General features: G+C 38.6%; 1 protein-coding gene across 1 annotated transcript in view; it reads right to left on the bottom strand.

Moving 5' to 3' along the window:
• Nucleotides 1-26,617, bottom strand: part of Dhc93AB (Dynein heavy chain at 93AB) — a 780,004-nt gene that overhangs the window by 348,218 nt on the left and 405,169 nt on the right. Inside the window, exons 23-25 of the mRNA XM_068228295.1 lie at nucleotides 21,124-21,290; nucleotides 8,174-8,339; nucleotides 2,055-2,178 (exon numbers count right to left, since the gene is read on the bottom strand). Coding sequence (XP_068084396.1) covers nucleotides 2,055-2,178; nucleotides 8,174-8,339; nucleotides 21,124-21,290 — 457 coding nt within the window. The remainder of the gene's footprint in view (nucleotides 1-2,054; nucleotides 2,179-8,173; nucleotides 8,340-21,123; nucleotides 21,291-26,617) is intronic.

The raw sequence follows: 26,617 nt of genomic DNA, 5'->3' as shown, positions 1-26,617 counted from the left end.
CCACAGTGCATGACTACAGTTTTCTTTTTATTAATTACCATTCCAAACTCCTTCAGATTTTTATTCCAAACATCCAGTCTCCATTGTATTTCCTTTTCTCCCCTTCTGCAAATCACATCATCTGCAAATACCAAAGCATTCACTTCATCACTACTGCTACGCTGTTTTACACGTTTTATGATTTCATCCATCAATGTAATAAACAATAATGGTGACAGTGCACTTCCTTGCTTGGGACCTTTTTTTGTATAAAATGTTCCAGAGTCACCACTCCCCACTTGTACACTGCTTTTACTCTCATGATATAACATTTTTATCTTGTTAATTAATTATTTTGGTACATTCTTTTCAATAAGCATTCCCATACATGTTTTCTCTTAACTGTATCATAAGCTTTTTCCAAATACAAAAATACGTAGATGATTTCCTTGTTCCTTTCCAGATGTTTATCCATTAACATTCGCACTGTACATATCAAGTCTATTGTTGATCTATTCGGTCTAAAGCCATATTGTTATTCCTCTTCCTTACCTCCCCTTCCTATAACCCTCTCAGACCATGTATGCACAATTGTGTGGGTTTGTATTTATTTATGTCCGAGCTTATTTGACCTTTTCTTGGCGCTAGACCAGACTGCAGTGTTTGTGCGGGACACGTAGCATGTACAGTTGTTTTTATTTAGCGCTTGACCATCAGAGGGCAGGAAGAAGACTTTAATAATACAGTTCATCGGCAAGATGGCAGGAAGCAGTAATGCCTAAGTATTTATTTATTGCATTCATATTAATCTAGAAGCTTTACTGAATATCAGAATTTAATCAATGAAGTGTGTAAATTGTTTAGCTGAAGTGTGTAAATTGTTTAGCGAACGTAAATTGTGAACTTACAACATCGTACGTAATACTACGAGGTTTTGAATGTTGATATGCACAATTGTGCGGGCTAGGTTTCTCTACAGGCAATGCATGCGGGAGTGCTGGGTGCTGCCACCAAAAGGACTGTAAAAGCAAAACTCATACTCTATGTGAGAAATGTAATGTATAAGATTTTAACTGATTTAAATCGTTCCACACTGTAAAATAGAACATTGGATCATGTACATGTGTATATTCACATGCACTGTGCTGAATTTTTTAATTTTTAATATTTTATAAGCAGTGAATTAAGTTCTGACACGCACAATTGTGTGGGTGCTGTTTTTCAAATGTTAATCAATATTTTTGTAAAATAAAATGTATGTATTTAAGAGCATTTTAGTCAGTTTTTGACGTACAAACAAAAATTCACACCTCCAGTTTTCTTTCAGGTCTGAAAGGGATAAACAAATATTTGCCTCAATTTGTCTTGTTAGATACAAATTTATTTTTATATTTTGATCTTTTCTATTTTTTAAAACATCACATGAAGTTATTAATCTACTAATGTCATTCCATGCCATCTCTCCACTGACAGCTCATCTTCTTACTCCCAAGTCCTCCTAGCCCAAACTCTGCAACACTTAACGCTACTCTTTTGTCGAAAATTACCCAGAACAAATCGAGCTACTTTTGTTTGGATTTTTTCCATTTCTTGAATCAAGTACAGTATTTGTCTCTGTAGCAATTACAGAAAATAACAGGTTCATATACTCTAAAAAGACTGAGAGCTCTGTTTGAGCTGTGGCCACATATTTCTAGAACAAAAACTCAGAAAAATGAGCAGGATGGCCATGCGGTTAGGACTACACAGCTGTCAGCTTGCATTATAGTAGCCATAATGGTTACTGGCTTGAATGGTATTAGCAATATATCCAAGTTACCCTGTGAACATGCAGTGAAGGTCAAATGAGGGGAAACTTTGAAATACCCTTGCCTCAAACTTCTATTATATGAAAAATTTAATGCAAGAGCTATCTGTTACAAACTGGTACACTGTAAGAAGATATGTAAACCTCAACAATGCGCAGGCCAAAGTCATCATACAAGTTGTAGGCCACTTGTACACTTGCGGGCATGCCTTCTCATCCGATTTCATTGGGTTAAAGACATTAGGATATGTATCAATAAAGTACTAACCTCTGATTTCTTTAGCAAACTTTTTACATTCAATATCCATATTCTCCACATCAATCTTCCTCCAAGGAGTGGTTTTCCAGTCATCTACACATGACTGAACAATGTACACATAGTCCCAGAGTTGCTGTAAACAAAAAGAATAGCTCCTTATTAAAGAATGTCATATATGAACTATGGGCGCACGGCGAGGTGGGCGGGCCAGCACTTAGCCGGGGAGAGAAGAGCTCCTGCCAGTAAACTACTAATCAGTACTAAAAACACTGACTGCTTACCTTCTGCTGTAAATAAATGTTTTCAATTGTATCTTTTATCACCCGACAGTCAAAGTCATCTATTTCTGCTTTCAGCAACTTGGGTCGTGGCTGTTTCTTGCCTGGCCTGAACAAGATACAGCCCGCATCATTATTACTTAGTTCATTTCTTCAACGCCGCAATGTTTGCTCTGAAACATTACAGTACTTTGAAGCCACAGAGAGACATTTATTCTGACCTTCATCATCACATAACTTTATAATTCCTTCAATTATGTTTCTAGCCTCACTGTGAATTGTTTTACCCCTCGGTCTCTTTGCTGCCATATTACGGGCATATTAGACCTAGTTCACTATGGTCTATAATAAGAACTAGCAGATACAAATAATAGAAAAAGCACCCACAAATGACGACCTATTACTCCCTATAATGCACTGATTAATACATCAATTCCCACTCACACGTCAGCCCACAAGAGCTACAGAACACCTGGGTTGAACATTTGTTCATTAGGAGCAATGTCAGATCTGTGCATGCTCAACCCTGCCACTCCAGCATGTCCCTCTCCCCACCCAAGTGCCTGCACGGCCATCTCTTTGTGTGCACCCATAGTACAGTCATTTTTTTGAGACATGTGAATAGCTTCAAAACTAAATATGTTTTGTATTCTAATCTACAAGATGCAGAAAAACTTTTGTTTCATTAACCCATTAGTGCATAGCGTCCAAAAAATCGGACGTCGGAGAAAAATAAAATGTGTGATATTTATGCATGGTTTTAAGCCCATGATACTTCTTTATACTTCAGAAAGGCTGTAGCTAACAAGAACCAAGTATACATTATTCTTCATTCTTACCAGTCATTGTTGAATCACACTTATTGCGAGCGTGGCGGCAAAATAGTACAGAGTTGTGTGCAACAAGCAAGATTTTAATTAAAAAATTAACAAATATTTCCAATAATCGTATACTTTGTGACGGATCATATTGTTGACACTCCTATAAATCTATTAATACACAAAAATGTCAATTATGTCTCATTATTGATGTGACAGAGGGTTGTAAATATAGCTGTCCTGAAAATCGGATGCTATGCAAATGTCTCAAACATTTGTATTTCCTTACTAGTTCGATGGTGAGTGAAATATTGGAAATTTTGGAGGAAGAACCGACATTCGGAGAGAAGCAGCACATCAAATCTCCTAATGATGGATGTGAAATCGTTGATGATAATGAGAAATGAGTATGAGGGTAATATGAATTACACTGGTAGAAACCTACTTCTGAGTGAATGTGAAGAGCAAATTGCTCCAACAGAATATGAAAAAGGGTAGACTAGCACCTGTGGTAGTCAAAATATTACTGTAAGTTCTAGAGATGGAACTGAAAAACCAGAAAACCATACAAAAGGAAGTTGTCATACGAAAATAAAGAGAGTCATACATAAGAATAGGCCAGTATCTCTGTTTCCGATATCCCTGATAGAAAATTCAAAAGCATTAGTAGATCGAATTGTAACAGACAAGAAGCAACCCTACGGTGGACAACATCACAATCTACAACTCTTTTAGTGACCGACTGTATTCCTGTCTCCTCCGCCCCTCTTTCCCTCCCCTCTGCCTCCACACACAAACACATCAGATGATGCGCAAAATTGTGAAATTCCGCTAGAATTCTCTCTATGCCAGTGGCTATGGGATACCTTTCCACATTTCCAAGTGAATATAGCAATATAAAATGAAAGGCTGAAAGAATTTGGACTTGGTGGATGTGTAGTCTAGCCTTACTTCTCATTGATGCAGGTGGAACTGAATCAAACAGTGGGCATACAATATTCTTTGACAACTACTTTACATCCCTTAAACTGATAAGACATCTGGCTTCAAAGGGAATGAGTGCAACAGGTACATTTCAAGAAAACCAGACAGAGAAGTGCCCCCTTGAAAGAAAGGCAGACAGGAAAAAGAAGGGGATCATATGACTACAGGAGTTTTGGTGGTGTGTCGCTGGTGCGCTGGAATGACGACTGTGCTGTCGTCGCTGATGCGCTGGAATGACAACGGTGTTGTCACTGCTGGTACGAATTACAAACAGATGGAGGTAAAGCGGTGCATCAAGGTGGTCCAGCGTAAAAAAATATGCAAAGGGTCTGTACCGCAATAAAAGCTGTTCAATTCCTATAGTGGCATCCAAAGAGTGGATCAGCTTGACCAGTTTGAACTTCACCCGAAATGTTTCTGTGGATACATAAACGTAAATAGCATATACTGTACCGGGAACAGCCGGTACGAAACTAAGTCCCCGTAATTAAATTTAAAACTTCACGTTACACGCCAGCCCAGCAGCGCAAGACAGACAGGAACAGCGAGCAACAGCTGTGTGTGACGTAGAGCGGAGTGACGCCACAGCCTGCCTCACCGTAACACAGAGTGAGCCAAGACTAGTATGGAATGTTCCTTGAGTTTCTTCGGATAATAACTTTCCCTACGATAATGACTAGACAAAATCAACCACATCATCATGTAGCCCGGTATCTTATCTGCATTCCTGCAAGGTTTGATTAAAATCCAACATGAGACGACGAAGTTGTGGAGCGAGATGTGAAGGCATGTTTTGGGCGTAAATCAGGTATAAATGGAGAGTTGCTTCGCTTAACAGAGCAGTGTGTTTCGCAGTGGAGTTCACGCTGCTAACAGCGAGTGGTCGGCTCGCAGAGACTGCGATACGACGTGTAGTGATTGTCATATTTCGTCGAGTCCTGGACTTTAACTCCGTAGCGTCGAGTGTGGACTTATACAAGTTTCTTTAAATCGTGAGTGATAGAATTCTGCTCCAACGGAGGGTGATAGAAATTGTGCTTCATCAAACTCTTAATATTATCAAGTGATTGTTTATTCTGAATGAATGTCTAAGACTTGCGATTGTTTTTCCAAGTGTTCACAATTCAAAGTTAATGTTGTGGACAGTGATAGGGTTTGGAACAGTCTTTGCTCCTTACAGAGTGATTGAATATTTCGAGAAATTTCACTAACATGACTGTGCTTTAACTTAGAATTCTTCAAGTGGCAAACATTAACAAGTGATTGAGTACAGAGTTACCTTGAACTTAGTGACTACGTCACTAACTTACAATTTCGTGTGTAGATAATTCTATAAACTGTGTAAATATATTGTAGATGATGGGCTGTGGACTGTGTATTTGAACTGTGCATTTTTAATTCTACATTCGAACTAAGAACTCTGCATTTCCAATTCTACGAACATCCGAACTAAGGACTGTTGGTGAATTATCAATTTCACTTTTTTTTAAACATGCGTGAACAAGATTAACTTCACGAGTGAAAGATTCTTAAGATGTACAATATTATAGGTTAGGATCCACCTTTCAATACTCCGTAATAAGATGGTAAAAAGTAGTTACAACCTGTTTAATGGGACCGGTTTCAACACATTTTAAGTGTCATCATCAGCCAATAGGCTTTAGATTTTGCTTGATAAGCGTTATCATTTAAAGTTAAAAACTTCATTATTGTTCCGTATTGAATAGAGAAATAAGATGTACAATATTATAGGTTAGGATCCACCTTTCAATACTCCGTAATAAGATGGTAAAAAGTAGTTACAACCTGTTTAATGGGACCGGTTTCAACACATTTTAAGTGTCATCATCAGCCAATAGGCTTTAGATTTTGCTTGGTAAGCGTTATCATTTAAAGTTAAAAACTTCATTATTGTTCCGTATTGAATAGAGAAATAAGATGTACAATATTATAGGTTAGGATCCACCTTTCAATACTCCGTAATAAGATGGTAAAAAGTAGTTACAACCTGTTTAATGGGAACAATAATGAAGTTTTTAACTTTAAATGATAACGCTTACCAAGCAAAATCTAAAGCCTATTGGCTGATGATGACACTTAAAATGTGTTGAAACCGGTCCCATTAAACAGGTTGTAACTACTTTTTACCATCTTATTACGGAGTATTGAAAGGTGGATCCTAACCTATAATATTGTACATCTTATTTCTCTATTCAATACGGAACAATAATGAAGTTTTTAACTTTAAATGATAACGCTTACCAAGCAAAATCTAAAGCCTATTGGCTGATGATGACACTTAAAATGTGTTGAAACCGGTCCCATTAAACAGGTTGTAACTACTTTTTACCATCTTATTACGGAGTATTGAAAGGTGGATCCTAACCTATAATATTGTACATCTTATTTCTCTATTCAATACGGAACAATAATGAAGTTTTTAATTTTAAATGAAAGATTCTTATTTCATTTCAATCCAATTGATTTCATTGAACAGTGTTCAGACTCAGAAATATGTCGTGTGGAATAACTTCAGATTATACCAAGTATCACAAACTGTACGTGGCTATTTATTACTTTATTGACACTTTATTGACATTCGACAACTAGTTTCAAGTGGTTATTCATTTTATGAGTTTAATTTCCGAGTGTTAAACTTATGTGCTTATTCAAGCTTAGTGACACTGTGCCACATAGAATTCATTTCAAATGATTAATGACATAACACAGGATAGATTTCAGTGACATTCTACCGTGTGATAATTCTTCAATTATACAGCTCTTGAACCTTGTTAAAACCATTGCTATATCTTTTTCTCATCTGTGCAGAAGTCGCTTTTCGCATTAACACATCCATGGCTTAACGGTGTTTGTTCACGTTTATCATTTACGTGGCCTGTTTCAACGCCCTTACTTCTACACCGCATGGATCTTCTAGACATCGCATGGATCTTCTAGAAATTCGAGACCTTCAAGAACTTCCATCGAGGGAGGAAGGGTGGTTCAATGGTGCAAAGAGAAGCGGAGCAGCCGGAATTCTGGGACATCGCCAGCCCTAGGACGAGGAAAGAACACTTCTCACTCTTTCTTCTGTACAGAGGTGATATGATTTAGAACTTATTAATAAACTCAGAAAAAAACTTAGAAATTTCTTTTAAAGAAAAACCCTCTCCCTCTGTATGCACTTCAATGAGAACGGTACACGCCCTGCATTTCTCGTGCTCATCAAAGTACCATATTTACTGTTACAATACAGTATTGTGATAAGTCTGTAGTGGAAATTGTAGGTCCACTTTACAGTGTAAATTGGAGAAGTAAATACTGCCTAGCTTGCAACATTATTGTACAATGTAATGCTGAGTAACTAGTGTCGTTGTACTGATATGAGTGCATAGCATCCAATATATTGGACGGTCTGTGTAAATAAAACTAATACTTGTATGAACATTCTGATAGTTGGAATGTATTTCTGCAATTATTAACAGTAAAAATGTGTAGATAAAATGAAATAAAACACAAAAAATAACTTTATGCACTAATGGATTCATTAAAGGCATGTTAGATGGCACAATTAGAAGTATTGTGAACATAGGAACCACAGGTCTGCAGGATTAGTTTTGCCTGCCTACCTCCCAGGCACTCGAGCCACACTTTTCGCTAAGGCGCTATCCAGGTGAATTTCCTTTTGTCTTCGTTGTGTCCTTCCGTCTGTCCGTCACAACTCCTGCACATCAGTCCGAGAAATGCCAGGAATTTTCCAAAGAATTCATGAGTCATTGTTGCATTGATGTAGATTGAATGGCAATGAGCATGATTATTATTATGTAGATTTCATTAGAATTACTGTGACAATATGATTTGAATTATTGAGATGAAGAAAAATGAGTCCCCCATCTTTAACATGGACTTTTTAATGTTCATTTGTTTTATAATTTTTTCTGTATAGTTTGTCTACTTTCACATGGCATAAACACAAAATGTCATCATGTCTACAAAATATTATTTCACATATTACATGCACATACAAAGATCGTAAGGTCAAATTTACCTTCAACATACGGAGCTCTTTACGACACTGTTTGATGTATTTGAAGTCAGGAACATTCACTTCAAATAATGAAGCTGAGTCTTGAAGTTTTGCCATTTCATCTTCAAATGTTCCTATCTCTTTATTTGTCTTATCTAATAAATCATATGGATCTTTACAGTCATACCTGGAAGAGAAAAGGAAAAACTACAATAACACAGAGTTCACTAAATACATTATTCATTAATTGTGACAGACGGGCAAACACTTTCTAATAATCTTTCAAGTTAATTCTAACCTTCTTTATAATATGAAGCATACTTTTTTTAAAAGTACCATTTAAAAAAAATATGGCCACACCAGCGCTTTGGTCATTGTTCGGCACATGCATGCTCAGTATGAACATGTGCAGGCTAGCCACAAACCCCATTTATGATGATGATGATGATGATGATGATGCTTGTTGTTTAAAGGGGCCTAACATCTAGGTCATCGGCCCCTAATGGCACAAAATGAGACGAAATGTAAGGACAATTAAAAATCCATAATCCTCCAATGACCAGAATTCAAAATGTGAGGACGAAGAATGAATGGATGGATATGAAGTTAAAACAACCAGTGGATCCGACCAGCAATGCCCCACATTCCCAGAAACTAGCATTAAACAATAGTATTACTAACCAAGGGACTGCTTCTAAAGCACAATACTGAATTGATGATGCTTGTAGTCTAAATGGGTCCAAAATCCAGGTCATTGGCCCCTCATAATGGTACTTATCGCTAGGAAAGTAGAACCATGGTATTTGTCATGTTGTGATACTAATCAAAAGTAGTGTAGACTCGCGGTATTCCACACATTATGGTACAGGTAATGTAATGCGCACATGTAACACAGACCTATAGTGTTTCGCACACTGTGTCGCTATTTACAGGCAACAGAAACCTATGGTGTTCTTTACATAAGTGGACTAACCACAGGGACTTGCACTATCCCGTGGTGTTCATCACATAGTGGGTACTAATCATAGGCAAGGCAGAACCATGGTGTCGCTCATATAGTGGTAAGAATCACAGGTACTCTAAAATGCATCCTGAGCACACACTGTCGCTACTAATCACAAACCTATTGTGTACCTAACATAGTGATACTATACGCAAGTAAAAGCGACCCATGGTGTTCCCTGCGTGGTGATACTAATTACAAATAGTATCATGGTTCTAATTTTATCATCCCTTGTTCACCCCTTTTAGTCGCCTCTTATGACAGGTAGGGGATACCGTGAATGTATTTGTCATCTGCATCCCCCACCCACAGGGGATTGTGTGTTTGGTCCGCGAGAGGTATTTTATTTCTCTCAAGTCCGCCGGCAAGTCTGTTAGGACCCTCCTATCCGCCACCTGTGATGCGCCATGTGGGAGTATCACCTCTCCCCCTGCTACACCAGTGTAGTAAGTTCATGGCCATAAACACCATTACGGAAGCATTCATCCGTATTTACATACTGAAAATGTCTCTGACAATTAACAGTCTCGCTAAGCGTGAGCGTGTAGTACACGCTGTGATTAGTTTTCTAAATGTAGAAGATGTGAAAGCCGTTGAAATTCATCGGCACATTAGTGAAGTATATGGAAAACACACTACGAGCAAAGGAATGGTAAGAAACTGGGCTAGAGCATTTAAAGAAGACCGCACTAATGTCCACGATGACAAACGTAGTGGGTGACCATTTGTCATTACTGAGGACTTGGTGCAGAAAGTTGATGCAAAGGTTCGAGAAAACAGATGCTTTACAAATTTATTATTAAGTTATGAGTTGCCTAAAATTTCAAGGAGTGATCTTTATGAAATTGTGGCAGGACACAAGTGGTGCTCATGCTGGGTACCGAGGATGCTGACGGAAGTGCACAAAATCAAGCACGTAGGCAGTGCTTTGACTTTCCTTCAGCGATACAGAAATGAAGGTGATGCGTTCTTAAGCCAAATTGTCACCAGTGATGAAACATAGGTGGCTTATATTATACCAGAATCAAAACAGCAGTCTATGGAATGGAGACACTCAACATTACCCAAGAAAGGGAAGTGCAAGCGAACAATTTCAGCTTGCAAACTCACATGTTTTGGGATAGGCAGGGTGTGTTGCTTGTGGATTTTTTGCACTGGGGTGATGCAATAAATGCCAAGACTTACTGCAAGACCTTATGTAAACTGCATCGTGCAAACCAAAACAAACGGTATGGCATGCTCACAAGGGGGATTCTTTCGTTTCATGACAATGGCTAACTGAAACTGAGAACTCGTCGCTTCATTTGATTGGGAATAATTGGATCATCCTTCGTATAGCCGTGATCTAGCGCCTTGTTCTAGCACTTGAGAAAGCATTTTGGTCAGCGCCACAATGATGACGATTACCTAAAAATGATTTGAGCTGCAGTGGCTGGCACATGAGGTGGCAAATTTCAATGAGGATGGAATTCAGAAGTTGGTTTTGTGATATGACAAGTGCCTTAAAATGCTTGAAACTTATGTTAAGAAGTATTTAATGGTTTAGGCTTACATGTAAAAAAAGTTTATAAACAGCGTTACATTTTTTCTATATCAAAACGGTACTTACTTAAAAACCATGCCCCGTATTTCCAAGCTAGAGTTCCAAAATAAAATGCTCTTTCCAGTTGGCTATCATGTTACCCGTAATCAAGTAAGGAATTTGTGAAAAGGGGTCAGGTTTTAATTTAGATAAAATAAGGTAGTGGAAGTATGATACCCATCAACACAAGGCAAATTGTTCTGAAAAAAATTAGGTCCAGCTAACTGGAACCACTGTAGTGGCCATAATGGGGTAAGGAATGGTTTGAGAAGGAAGGAGTCATTGCCAAAATGTGAAAAGCTATAGAAAACCACTTCTAGGATGACAAGGAGCGAGATTTTAACCTTATTCTCGAGCAGAAAGTGCCCATCATGCATTCTGGACATTGATTTATTGCAAATTATTTTGATAAAATGTGCCTTGTATTTCACTGAATGTTCTGGAGAAAAACGTTTCTAAAAATACTATTAAAATGTATTTGTATCTTACCATTATACATTGAATTTAGTATAATGTCTCAAAACAGGAGTTGAAGAACAAGGACACATTTCTGCAGGCAATGCATACTTTCGCTCTTTTTTTTTTTTTTCCTGCAAGTTGCTTTACGTCGCACCGACACAGATAGGTTTTATGGCAACGATGAGACAGGAAAGGGCTAGGAGTGGGAAGGAAGCAGCCATGGCCTTAATTAAGGTACAGACCCAGCATTTGCCTCGTGTGAAAATGGGAAACCACAGAAAACCACATTCAGGGCTGCCGACAGTGGGGTTCGAACCCACTACCTCCCGAATACTGGATACTGGCTGCACTTAAGCGACTACAGCTATCAAGCTCGGTATGCATATTTTTTCATGTCTGTGGATGGAATCTTGTAGATGAAATATCTCTCTTTCAGTATAAAGGGTGGAGGCTTTACTGATTTTTTTAAAACCCTGTGTAGATGGGACAGGGCACATGGTGCTGTTCTGTCAAGCCACTCACTATCGCAAGACAGAAATCGAGAAGTGTCAATCTCTTCCCCATATTTAAGGCTCTCCAAATGACCAGGCTCTTGTAAATAGCTATGTCCAGCATGTGAAGGAACAATTTCTTGTACCACTTCACAGTCTTCCTCATAGATGGGTATTCATGAGTCACTTGATCTACTAAATCTACACCCTCAATATCCTGATTATAATCAACCATTAAGTAGGGTTTGAAAATTGTTAATTTTGTGATAGAATTGGTCATCTGTGTATCCACCATTCCCACCCTACATAAAACAGACACTAGTCTTCTATCAAGCTATAACGCATACATGAGAAGAGGTTGTTGCCCGACTTCCATTTCTCCCCTCCGTAGTTTCTTGGTGTTAACAATTTTCAGTAACCCCCTCCCTGTTGGTTTGGACAGTTCCAAATGCATTCGTTCCTTTATTATGGAGAGCTATGAACAGTTTTGGAGAACTGTACCAATTGTCCAGGTATCCAGTCCCACTCTCACTTAAATCAAAACTTTTGATTCCAAAACAGGGCCTTTTCATCCTAATAAACTGCTTTCACTCCAGTCACCGTTTCGACAACATTAGACTTTTGTCTAAGGTGATTTTTTTAACAGGCTGATAATTCTCTCTAAATTTATTTATGAGCTGTGTAAATACAAGTTGGATTTTATACAGTTTGTCATCATTTGGTGTGTCAACACTGATAAAGTGGATAAATTGAAGTATTGAAGAGAACCTATTTTCTGACATACAGTTTCCAACGAAATGTCTAGAAAGCATTTCATCAGTTGACCAGTACATTTCTTAGCGAGTTTTTACAACCAGATGCTGTTCCTGACATCAACTTCATCAGTGGAATTAATGAGATGAAATGCACGACATGATATATGACAGTAGGTAGGGAGAGGGTGAAACACAGTACCAGCTCATAGCCTACTTCTGTCGAATAGCATCAATGGCATTATGTCCCTATCTGATGGATGAATCAACATCAACAGTGTCATATGCCCTCACTCCATATGAGCACTGCAAAGAGGTTTGGAATTTAATCCAGGATTTTGGCATACAACTTACTTGACTTGAAAATGAAAATCCACAGCCAGTCATTCGACCGGGTCAGGAATGGAGTGAATGAAGGCCCCATCTAGCGGCAAGGATAGAAATTATACTGGCTGCTGAAGCCTGTCACACTCCCCTGGGGCAGTGACAAATGAAATGAAATGATACTGGAGAGTGTTGCTGGAATGAAAGTTGACAGGGAAAATCGGAGCTCCCGGAGAAAAATTTTACCCGCCTCCGCTTTGGCCTGCACAAATCTCACATGGAATGACCAGGATTTGAACCACGGAACCCAGTGGTGAGAGGCCGATGAGCTGCCGCCTGAGCCACGGTGACTCTAATCTTACTCGACTTAATTCCTCTCGTTCCCACTGGAACATAGGGCATCCATAAAATGTCTCCATTGTGGTCGTTGACTTGCTAATACGTTAACTTCCTTCCAAGTCTTCCCTACTTCAAGGGCCTCCTCCTCTACAATCCTCCTCCAGGTCTTCCTAGGACGACCTCTCCTCCGTGCACCTTCCGGATTCCATTCCAATTTCTTCCTCCTGATTTCCACTGCTACTGGAACTTGTGTGTGTTGTTTCCCAGCTCATCATTTGATATAATTTCAGGCCATCTGATGTATATGATGTGTCATAAGCAACGGTTTTAAATGTCTGCAAGAGATTAGTGATAGTTCGCGTAACCTACCATTTTCATTTTCGTCTCCCATGAAATGTTGTTATTCTTCCACACTGCCTACAGCTCCATAAAGGCTCAATTTGCTTTCCTCATTCTGGCTCTCACATCCTCTTCCACCCCTCCTCTTGTCACTACACTTCCCAAGTAGATAAATGTTTTAACCTCTTCCATCTCTTCTTCTGCCACAAACAATTTTTCATCAATTTTAGCATTTACTCTCATTTCCTTGGTCTAAACAACATTTATATTGAGTCCTGCAGCCTCTGCTTTCTTCCGTAATCCTTCTAACTTGTGTTTCATATCACTAATTCTTGAAGACAAAAGACAAATATCATCTGCAAATTCTAAATCTTCCAGTCTTTCCCCCATTCCCCATTTATTTTTATTTTCCTTCTATCCAACATTTTTCTCATGACATTATTAAACACCACTAAAAAGATTGTTGGTGAAAGAATGCATCCCTGGCAAACTTCACTTGTGACATTCACATAATCTGTGAGCTTTCCCTCATGTACTACTTTGCATCTGTACTCTTCATACATTTCCTTCATGAGATTCACGATTTTATGTGGTACTCCATATTTCACCAAAGTCTTCCACATTACGGTCCTATTTACTGAATCAAATGCTCTTTCAAAGTCTATGAATGTCAAGTACAATGTAACCTGCCATTTATTACTTTGCTCTAGAATTATTCTTAGCACATTTATTAGATCAACACAGTTGCGCTGTCTACGGAAATCAGCTTGTTGTTTTCGAAGACGCTGCTCAACTGAGTTCTTTACTCTGTTTAGAAAAAATTCTAGGGAGAATTTTAGTTGGTGTGCTCAGTAGTGTTATTCCTTTCCAATTCTTACACAATGTGGCGTCACCTTTATTGGGAAGTTTCAAAAAAAAAAAAAAATGGCATATGGCTTTTAGTGCCGGGAGTGTCCAAGGACAAGTTCGGCTTGCCAGATGCAGGTCTTTTGATTTGACTCCCGTAGGCGACCTGCGCGTCGTGATGAGGATGAAATGATGATGAAGACGACACATACACCTAGTCCCCATGCCAGAGGAATTAACAATTTATGGGTAAAATTCCCGGGAATCGAACCCGGGACCCTGCGACCAAAGGCCAGCACGCTAACCATTTAGCCATGGAGCCAGACAGAAGTTTTGCAATCAAGCCCTCTTTCCAATCACATGGAATTCTCTCTTCTTTCCATATTTTCCCCAATAATGGTAGGAGCAAATTAATGGCGGCCTCTTCATCCACTCTTAGTATTTCTGGATCTATATTATCTATACCTGCTGCTTTAGCATTCTTTAATTGTTTCATTGCTAACCTAACTTCATGCCTTGTTAGGCGATCTAGCTTTATTCTTCATTTACTACTTCTTGATTTCCTGCTCATTTCCATCATCTTTGTTTAAAATTTCTGAAAAATACTCTTGCCATCTCCTCAATTGTTCTTCTTGTGATAACAACACATTTACTTACTTATCTCTCACTGGTTTGCTCTTCCTATAACCTCCTCTTGACAACTTCCTTGTAATATTATAGACTTGTTTCATATTTCCCGTCTTCTCAGCTTTCCCTGCAATTTGTGTCTGCTGGTCAATCCACCTTCTTTTATTGCTTCACACAATCCTTTTAGACATTTTGTAAATTTTCTAATACTGTATTTCCTTTGGGTTTCTGACTTCTGCTGTCTTGTTCTGCTTTGATTTACTAAAGCTTTTGCCTCTTTTCATTTTTCAATCAAGTCTCATGTTTCCTCAGACATCCAGACTTTCCATTGATAGCTCCTATAACCAATTACTTTTCCACACGTTTGTATACAAGTATTCTTAACATTTTGCCAAGTTCTTTCCACACTCAATTCTTCCTCTTCTTCGAGATTTGAAAGGACTTCAAACCAATTTTTCAACTCTAAACTAAATTCTTTCCTCTTCTTTTCATTGTTTAAGCTTTGTATGTTGAACCTCTTTTGTCTAGTTGCAAACTTCTTTGATGCAGCCTTTATTTTCAATTTAAACTCAGCTACTACTAGATGATGATCACTATGAACATCAGCTCCTCTGCTGTTCCTCAAATCTGTCAATGATCTTCTAAATTTCTTACTAATAGCTACATGGTTGATCTGATTGTCTATTTTGTGATCTGGTGATAGCCATGTAACCTCATGACACCTTTTTTGAGGAAAGAATGTCCCTCCAATCACCATTTGCTGGATGGCACACACATTTTTCAACTTTCTCTCCATTATCATTCATTTCATATAATCCATGTTTCCCAATCACATGCTCTAGTCCCTCATTATTTGATCCAATCTTTGCATTCATATCACCCATAATAATAGCAATATCTCTTTTATTTATATTCTTCATAGTTTCAATTAGCTGCTGATAAAATTGATCCTTCATGACGGCATCAGATCTGTTGGTGTATAACAAACTACTATTGTTACATTTCAAATTTTACCTTGAAATCTAACTGTCATCATTCTGTCTGAGATGGGACTCATTCCAATTGAACTGTTCTTGGATGTCCTACTTAGCAACATACCCACTCCATTTCTCCATTCAGCATCCTCCCCAGATTGTCCAAAATAAATAAACGTGTTCCCATTTTGCATCATAATCTCTTCAAAATCGCACCACCTCACTTCACTTAACCTAAGAATTTCCAAGCCATAATTTTGCATCTCTTTCTCAACCTCCTTTAGTTTACCTTCTTCTATCAAAGTTCTCACATTCCAACAACCAATTCTCATTTTCCGTTTTGGGCCAAAGTTCGTCATCAAGGTATCCATCTGGTTTCATTTCGACGTGCAATCTAGTGATCAGAAATTGTATACCACCACCTCTCTAATCTGCTGGCCAACATTCTGATAGTGGCACTTTTTTTGTGACCAACAGGACTCAAAACTAGCTAACCACAGTTTCAGACCATATAGACTTTATGCCTTAACAATCATGGCCACCAGGCGGGCTACAATACCTGTCAATATAGTTAGTGATATAAAGCTATAAATGTCCTTATCATCAACATCTACCTATTTGAGTATCCTACATTTTGGAGGTAATTTTTCCTTTGAGCATAGTTTTACCCTCACTTTCCCCTGAAATATATTTTCTGTAACTATAAAACTGATTAGCTCATCATCAAAGAAATGTTTACAAATTTTGATAGGAGTACTGTCAACAGTTAGCCCTGTGTGTGTTTGAACACCTGCTATTCCATCAGTGTAATAATGAGGTTATATGTTTGGGCCATTGTTGTCTGCGCTTCACGTACGAGGGTCAAGTCATAAGTCATGGCGACTATTTTTTTTTTTTTCTAACGAACAGGAGACAACACGGAAAAGCTATCACATGCATTTGAAATATTGAAATATAGGGCATGTACTTATGTATAGCGCCTGAAGACAAATTGACAAATTCTGACTTCAGGAGATTCTCGTAGGAAAGTGACAGAACACAGGCCATTGGTAAACATTGTTTTATTATGGTACAGACAGTAAATACACAAGACTACGTACAAAGGACAGGTCTCCACTGGTTACAGACCTTCGAAATAATCACCCAAGGTTTCCACTGTGCATTGCCAGCGGTGGGGCAGGCGCTGAATACCATTCACTGCATGTGTATCACTAACGTGTGACACCTCTCTCCGAAATTCTGTTACGATGTCCTCTTTGTTAGCAAACCGTTGTCCATGCAATGGATTCTTGACTTTGGGGATTAGATCATAGTCAAACACCTAATGCTTCCCGCAGCTCTGCATGGCATTAGCGTGCATTTCTGTCGCGGAGAACTGCTATTTTAATATACGATCGGTGCTCCTGCTTGTTGACTTCCATTTTGTGATTCTCTCACTCACACACTGAACTTGGGGGCATGCTTAGACCCACACTGTTGTTTACATACACCATCTGGTGGCATCATGCGCAAGTACATACCGTACGTTTCCAAATGCATACCTTAGATATTCCAGTGTTGTCTCCTGTTCACGAGAAAAAAAAAGTTGCCGTGACTTATGACTCAATCTCCGTATCTGTCTCCTCCCTCGAGCCTACAGAAACATATTCATCTCTTTCACTTTCACCACTTGGACTAACAGCTTCTCCAATATTGTTTCCTAATTCACTATCACCAAAGCTGAAATCAATATTATTGTCATTGTCTAGTACATCTTCAATGAAGTCTGCCATAATTTCTGGTTAACTGACACTAACTAAACGTCGTGAACCACTCCAATCGCCTCAACTTCTTGAAGCTATAGTTATGAGTCCTAGGGATTCAATAAATATTCAAGGTATATTATTTGTATAATCTCATGTGCCATTTATAGATCTGCATCTTTAGTATGAGATAAGCAGATGCATCAGACAGGATCTGCCTGCATTCGTAATTCGTAGCGAGACGCTAGCCAGCACATCTAATTGAGAATGAGGAAATGATATTGCTGACATTGAATTCCACATGGGTTTCTTTCATCAGGCAAGCACAAATGTCTGGCCACATAGATTGTACAATCTGAACGCAAATTTTTAACTAGTGTTGGCATTTTCTTGCAACTAACCTAAAAAGAAAGAGGAAGAAAACAAATTTCTGATATAAAACTATAATTCCTACAATACTGATAATGAGTCTTGTAACTTTCTACATACAGAGAGGAAAGATTCACAATCACTGTAATTTTAGTTTCATAAAAATATCTTAAAAATGACCAGATATGAATTGTTTTCCAATTAAATGCGCAGAGTGAAATCACAAGGCCTATTGGGCAACTTGCTAGCACCAGCAGGAGATTAAAATGGCCAGTGATGAATGTGTTAAGTAACCTACGGTTGAGAGAAGCCAATACTTTTTTTTTCTTTTTTGCTAGTGGCTTTCCATCGCACCAACACAGATAGGTCTTATGGCAACCATGGGATAGGAAAGGCCTAGGAGTTGGAAGGAAGTGGTCATTGCCTTAATTAAGGTACAACCCCAGCATTTTGCGTGGTGTGAAAATGAGAAACCATGGAAAACCATCTTCAGGGCTGCCGACAGTGGGATTCGAAGCCACTATCTCTCGAATGCAAGCTCACAGCCGCGTGCCCCTAACCGCATGGCCAACTTGCCTGGTGAAGCCAATATTCATCCACCTCTTCTTCTTCTTCTTCTTCTTTTATGACCACATAGGATCACTTTAGTCAGTCCGTCGTTCAGGTCTCTTTGAAGGGATTGTTCGGGCTTTGCGGTCCTCCCAGTACTTCTTCAGACGCTCCGATCTTCGTGCCCTTTCCTCAGTTGAAAATGTGCGTGTTGTTGGTTTGTTTTGTGTAAGGGTAAAGCGGAGGTTTGTATTCTTGAGTTTTGTATTCAATTTTATCTTATTTTTGGTGTCTTCTGTTGTAAGGCCTATTTCCTTCAGATCCTCTCTTACTTCTCTGAACCATTTACATCCTGTTGTGGTATTTTTTGAGACGAGATTGTGTTGTACTAGTTGTTTCAGAAGTCTCGAGTCCTGCATCCTCATGATATGTCCAAAGAATCCCAGTCTCCTCTTACGCATAGTATCTGTAATGGGTTCTAGCTCTTTGTACACGACTTTGTTAGGTATTAACCACCACTGTCCATCTTTCTGATATTTTTTGTTGATACAGGTTCTTCCAATCCTCCTTTCAATTTTCTGAAGTCTGTCAGTCTTTGATTGTTTATTCAGGTAAAAGAGTGTTTCTGCTGCATATGTAGCTTCCGGTTTTATAACTGTGTTGTAGTGTTTTATTTTTGTATTTATTGATAGACATTTCTTTTTGTAGATATCCCATGTTAATTTTTGTGCTTTAGCTAATCTATTTGTTCTTACTTGGATTGAGATTTTTTCATTTAAGTTATGTGTTATTACTTCTCCAAGATATTTAAACTGAGTTACTATTTTGATTTTATTACCATTTATGGTGACTTCTTTTAGCTGTGTTGGTTTTTGGGGCATAATTTCTGTTTTTTCAAATGATATTTTGAGGCCAATTTTATTTGCAATGTTTTGAAGTTCTGATATCTGGGTTTTTGCTTCTTTTATGTCCACTGCTAGTAATGCTAAATCGTCAGCAAAACCCAGGCAATTTGTTTTGATTTTTCGGCCAATCTTTATTTTGGGGGGAGATTTTCTAAACCATTCCCTCATTACCATTTCTAGAGCACAGTTAAATAATAGTGGTGAGAGCCCATCTCCCTGCCGTAGTCCAGTTTTAATTTCAAATGTCTCTGATGTTTCACCCCTAAACTTCACTTTTGACTTGGTATTGGTGAGAGTCAATTTTATCATGTTTATTAATTTGGGGTGTAGTCCACCTCTATAGTATACAGTGAAACCTCGTTAAGACGTTTCTGCAGGGGACAAGTAAAATGAATGTGTTATGCGAGAAAACGTACTACTGAATACACAAATAAAAATGATCCATATGGGGATTTTATGTCGTATATCCATGGGTACAGTCAAACTGTATAAGAAGAGAGTATTAAAAGAGGTGAAAAAACATGAGACAACAAATATGAGAACTTATTCTGCTGAGACTTACAACATAACAAGAGTGCACTTAAAAGTGATAAAAACATGAGACAACAAATGTGAAAGCATTTGAACGGGGCCCATAAAAATATCGAAGTATTATTGCAGATCACACTCCTTCTAAGACAAATGTCAGAGAAAGCCTTTTATTTCGGACCAGTGAGTTATTACACATTATTTTTCTGGTCACACACTTAGACAATGAACTGGAGGTTATACACAGCCATGTGTGACTGCAACAGAATGATTTTTGCCGCCATTCTCACTCGAACCAAACTTTGACCGACCAAGACCGATTCGAATGATCGAGTTGAAACTGGAGGGTGCGAGTTTCAACATTCCGCCAACTCTGTACGCTTAAAGATGTAGATGCCAGTCGAGTTGTCAACAAACTTTAATTTTGTCTACATTAGTAAGGAATCTCATGATATTTCCGTATCCATAATTAGGTTATCACAAGACAAATATGCACCACACTGGTCAATTTCACATGATTATGTTCCAGATGTAGGTTATTGCGCAACAAATACTCGCTTCCCGTCACTGTATAACTAAACACGAAATACATTTCTAACTTCTAAATGGAATGTGAAATACAAGCACAAACAGGCTCATTGTGTTATTCTGTAGTTTCACTGCTAACAGGCAAGCAAAAACAAGCAAAACTAAGCATTTCCGAGGCTAATGGCTTGCACCCCGAAGGTGCAATTTATCCTGTGAAGTTCAAGAATTCAAGGCCTTTTCCAGTTATCAAGCAACTGCGGCGAGGGTTCTTACCCGAGTAGGAAATCACAAGGGATGACAAATAACATTTTCAGGCCTAGGAAAAACGTGATCGTACTAAGCGGTAAAAGCGAAAATTCGTGACATGATAAGTGAGGCATTTTTTAAATAGATTTAATATGATGAGAATTGGGACTTTGAATTCACAACGTGCTAAGCGGGAATATGTGTTATTGAGGAATGCACTAACGAGGTTCATGTATCATGTCTTTATAAATTCACCTACAAAAATGGGTCAAGTTAATTAAATATAGGAATCTACAGTCTATAAAGCATGCATAGAAATCACCTTGGTACTGCTATTACTTAGGTACTTATTTATAGAAATTACTTACTTGAAGAAAGGGTACTTGCGGAACTTGTCCCGGTACTGCACTTGGTACGAGTCAAAGTCAGCAATTCTTTTGCGGATACATGACACTTCAGCTGCTTGAAGAGGAGCTACCAGCTGTTTTACAGTGACGGCAAGCTTCTTGGTGTTGCTCCATTGTTCAGGCAATTCCTGGATTTTAAATCAATTTAATTCAATTTCTTTCTTGTTAGAACAGTCATATGTACCAATTCAGTGAAATGTTCAGTAAGGAAGTATTATAATTCAACTTAATTGCTAAGACTTCATTGTGAATTAAAAGATATATGATACCTGATCATTTTTAATTCCATCACAGTTAATATGAGCAGATATTTCCTTATATAAAACAAATATTTCAAAATTATTTCAGAGGAAAGCTCTGGTAAAACAATGTAATACTACTGTTGCCAACTGCATGGTTTTTCTGCTAAATCTGGCTGTTCTAGATGCCTGTCTGACAGGATTCTTTTGTAGTTAGTGGTTAGCAGGAATTCAGATGGGTTTAAGAAATATTTTGGTGGTAATCGGATGGTCTTAGACATTTTTCTTAAAATCACTTAATAATTTAATGGAATGTTTATGATATCCAATAAAGAACACTTCATTTTAATGACTTAACAGTTGATACATTATCATAATGCAACTCCTGAGCAATCTTCTAATGTCGGTGCACTATTATTTACCCCCCACTACCGCTCATTAGAAGAAAGGATTGCAAAGGAGTGATTATTTATTTAAACTCACAACTGCTTTCAGTCTTGCTCTTGACTACAAATGCATTTTGTTCTGAAGGGCAAAAATGAGGTGGTTAAGAGACTGGGACAATTTTTGTTGAATGTAAGTGATGATTTGATTTATGACCGTTGGCAATAAAGTGGATCTAGATTCATGTATGAAGTACTCCATGTTATCACTTATACCTTGCATATATGATTCACTGGAGTTGCTGAGTCCAGTTGTATACACTTCCAAAATGTAACTTCAGAGTTTTCTTCTTCTTTTTCACTTCCTCTTTCCAATATTCTGGGTTAGGTTGTGAATCAAGGACCTCTATAATTCTCTCTCTCCCTCTCTCCACCACTCCTTTTTTTCCTCCAATATTTCTTCTACTTTTACTCCTCTCTTCTCTATACTCTCCTTCACCGTATCTATCCACCTCTTTCTGGGCCTTCCCTGTTGTCTTCCTCCAACTAATTTCTCTGTAAATACTCACTTCAGAACTCTATCCTCTTCCATTCCCATCTTGTGACCATATCATTTCAGTTTGATGCTTGGATTCTGCTTTCATCATGTACTTCAGAGGCTATGGCTTGAAAAATCATCATGGATGACGTTCCGCCAGCGGATTGACCAGTGCCTGGAAGAAATTCATTTGTGACCTTTTGTCAGCAAAAGCATTGCACATACCTTGCCAATGGTTTGCCATACATCACCCAGTTTCGTTGAAATTTATGCATTTTCGGACACAAATAATATCCGTACCACAATTTTTCACCGCCAAATTTTTAAAAAGATATGCGGAGATTATTTGTTATCTTCTTCCACCGCTTATCTCACATCTGTGGGGCTGCAGGTGCGAACTGCGTCATACATGTGGATTTGGCGCTGTTTTACGGCTGGATTCCCTTCCTGACACCAACCATATATGGAGGGATTTAATTACTATTGCATGTTTCTGTGGTGGTTGGTAGTGTAGTGTATTTTCTGAATATGAAGAGGAGAGTGTTGTAAAAGACAAAAACATCCAGTTCCCGGGCCAGAAGAATTAATTACACGAGATTAAAATCCTCGACCTGGTTGGGAATCAAACCTGGGACCCTCTGAATCAAAAGCCTCAACGCTCACCATTCAGCCAATGAGTTGGACATGGAGATTATTTGTTATGGTTGGTATAATTTGTTTGCTTTCCTGAGGGTAAATCCTTACTCCAGATCAGACTTCTCCTGAGATACAACATGGTGCCAATCATTCGGGTTTGTCAATGACTGCATTTCTGATGAATGGCTACTCACAAATGTTTTTACTGCATGTGGTTCTAGTTTCAACCAGCTGAGGACTATGATTGAGTCACTCCAATAGCACGTCTTGTCAAGAGGAATGCCAAGCAAATTTTGCACCTTATCCATAAGCCTAATTGCCACTTGTGCTGGACACAATTCAAGACAAGGTATGGATATCAGCTTCAAAGTTGTCACCTTGGACTTAGTGCATAATAGCCTAACAAAGCTTTGGCCAGCAGGATCAACTGAGCAAATATACATGCAGACACCATGTGCAATTTCATTTGCAATCTTCAGAGATAGTGAGGTACTGGAATGTTGTCCTGCAGACCATTCATGTGCCAGTAAATCTACTGACATGAGGCTGACATATATGAGCACCTTCAAATACCACCGGACTGAGTTGGGATTGAACCTGCCAACTTGACCAGCGCTCTACCATTTATGCTACTTAGCCTGGCCAACTGCATTGAATTTATTTGTTTAACCCTCTGATGTTGACCTTCATACGTCGTACAGACCTCCTTTTCTTCAAATGCCACCAACCTCCATGTGTGGAATAGACCCCTGTAGCTTGCAAAGTTTTGAAGTTGTCGAGATGGAAATGGTATATCTTTGAAGGTGATGATCTCTGCCTTCCTTGTATGTGTGGATTGGCCCGAATCAGCATTTCCTTTTTCTTTCTAAAGAGCTTGAAATAATCTGACCTCTTTCCACTTGAGAGCGTATAGACTTAAATTTCTGCTGCATTCTAGCGGATGTATGTATCTTTATATGACATTTCCTTATGTGGATTATTGGTATAAATCACCATTTTCTCAACGATATGCATGTTGACATCATCTGGTGAGGATTCATAATTCTTTCAACATCTTGAAACCTCTTACGACTCATAATTACTTGACTTGCTGTCACTTTGAAGTACAATATTGTGTGGTGCAGAAGCATAGCAAGGTGCAGTTTGAATGAAAGAGAATTAATGAAGTTTTTATAAATCAAATGACAACAGCACTAAACCAGTCTGAATTGAGTGAAGTGACAGTGGACACATAACATCAGGAATGGGAGTGCATGGTGTGTTCAACCAAGTAACAGGCAAGAAAACACGCCCTTTTTCTCGTGAACTAATCGTTCCACTAATCAGGGAGGTGTGCTAAATGAATCTTTGAACTAATGTTCCCAGTTCTTTCGCTTAATGTTCCAAGGCAATTATCATCCTACATTTCATTGCTTTGTGAATCAACCCATGCAAATACAAAACGTCACTTACATTCCATATAAAATGTGGAAGGTCTCTTCTCCATTAGTAGACTATGAAGTAACTATAAAGTCAATGAATGTAAACTACATTCTTTTGAGTCTCTACTGTAAACGTCTGAAAATAATGCGAACTGAACTGTTGTAACAGTGAGTTTTTAAATACATCCCTGTATTTTCTCAATGTTCACAACTGAATCACCTCCATCTGCTGGGTAAAGCGGCACCCAAATATTCTCCATTGCGAAGGGGTTAATGCTCTTCATTTTATTATCCATTTAATGCCTTTGGTGGCGAAATGTAGTGTTTACAGTGCACTATGTATTCTGATATGGGCTAGAATAAATTTGTTACTTTCAATGACCTGTCTCAGACTCATCCTTGGCTTTGACAATGTGGAAGTGACTGAGGTATGTGTGATTGCTAGTAATGCCATTCCTCATGCAGCCAGTCCCTGTTATGAATGGTGTGTAAATGTCTCTCATAGGGTCGGTTGGTGCATGCATTTCAGTGGGCTTGGCAGACTGATATGTAATAGCAAATTCTGGCTCGGCAAGGAAAGCAATGGGAAACTACCTCACTGCTCATTTCCCCAGCACGTCTCTTCAGTGACCCTGAGGCTATCTATGACAGCTGTTGGTGGAATTGTAGAGGATCAAACCAGCCTTCGGGCTGAATACCCAACATACAACAACTGTGATTGTACCGGGCGGTACACCTCTACTCTGTTTATTTAAAAGTTGCGCCAGTTGAAACTCCTCTTCTGGAGGAAGGTTGAACTTTATCTATTCTATTAATTCTCTACTTTCTCAGAAGATGTCACCACGTGGAAAATTTTGAGTTTTTGAACTGTGTCACTTTTGATGTGTTTTTGTTTCGCTTGAAGTAAGAAGTGTGAACTTTCTCTTCTAGAGGACACTACTGAAGATCAACAATAGTGCGACCTAGTGCGGAGTTAAAGAACTATTTTGTTGGAGAAATTTTTATTTCAAGAGTTTGTTCTCTGTTAAATTTCCTTCTGTCATTGTTTAAGTTGGCTGTATACCCCTCTTTTTCCCCTTAGTTTGGATCTAGCCAATCCCGAATTTCTTTAATTAATTTTCCACCAATAATGTGTTTCTTTTTCCTCGATGTAGGGGTTTCTTTTCCCGAACCAATAAAAACTTTGAGGGAGGGTGTTTTATTTCCCCTAACGCCTAGAATCTTCCGCGAGAGGATATAAACTGCTGATTTTGGGGTCTCCGGGCCACTTCTGTTCCATCTTTCAGTGTATTAAGTACATAGCAGGAGGCGGGAAGCGCCTCTTTCTTCTTCAGCCGTTCAACACCAGGTAATGGCCTATTAATAACTTCTTTTCTTGCTAGGTCGGCAGTTTAACACTCGCGGCGGGTTCGAAGCATTTCCATCATGTAACCTTTTCCTAAAATGTAATTACTCTTTTCATCTTTTTCTTGTAAAGCTACATATTGGGATAGAGAGTGCTAACCCTCTCGAGCTCCCACTCACATTTGTTTTGAGGTGAACTTATTTTCTCAAACTATTCTTCGTTTATGTAATGTAAAGTGTTCTTCTCTAAGTCACCTCTGTAGTATGGGATTAGCCCTTGCGTTAGCGGCCCAGAGCCAGATTAGGTTTTAAAAAAAACAAAGTGTATTAGGAGTGCAAGATCGCCTCCTCTCAAATTGTTATTTTAGAGGTCATGTAATCAACCTTCTTTTCATGTAATAGACCTCTGTAGGTTGGGTATTTTACCCCTGTGAATACGTCCTTAAAGGACAGCTTGAAGGTAGAGTTTGGTTTGGCCTTTGAGAGGCTTAAATTTTAAGAGCGGATCGCTCTTTTGAAAATGGAGTGTCATATGCCTCGTGGAGGCTTTTCTGTGTAATTCGGAGCCAGGGGCTCCTAGGGATGAATGGGGTTTTCTGCCCCTCTGTTAAAACTTGTGTTTGTGGTAAAACTGAGCTGATCGCAGAAGTCAGGGCGTGAAGCCCAAAACCTGTAAATATTGTATCTCCCCTTGTTTTGCTACATTGTACCTGCCAGGTCTGTTATTGCTTTGTTTTTGAAAAGAAAATATAACCTAGTTAAATTTTAAATTACTTTTACATTAACTTTGATTCCGTAGTTTGAAACCCATTCACGCCCGCACCTTCTTACGCCTCTACCTACCGCTAAAACACGGTAACAAGTGGTAGCAGAGCGTGGTTGAATGGGTCTCAA

Source organism: Anabrus simplex, chromosome 6 (genome assembly GCF_040414725.1).
Source record: "Anabrus simplex isolate iqAnaSimp1 chromosome 6, ASM4041472v1, whole genome shotgun sequence".
NCBI classification, from domain to species: Eukaryota; Metazoa; Arthropoda; class Insecta; order Orthoptera; family Tettigoniidae; genus Anabrus; species Anabrus simplex.
This window is presented reverse-complemented; position numbering and strand designations above follow the sequence as displayed.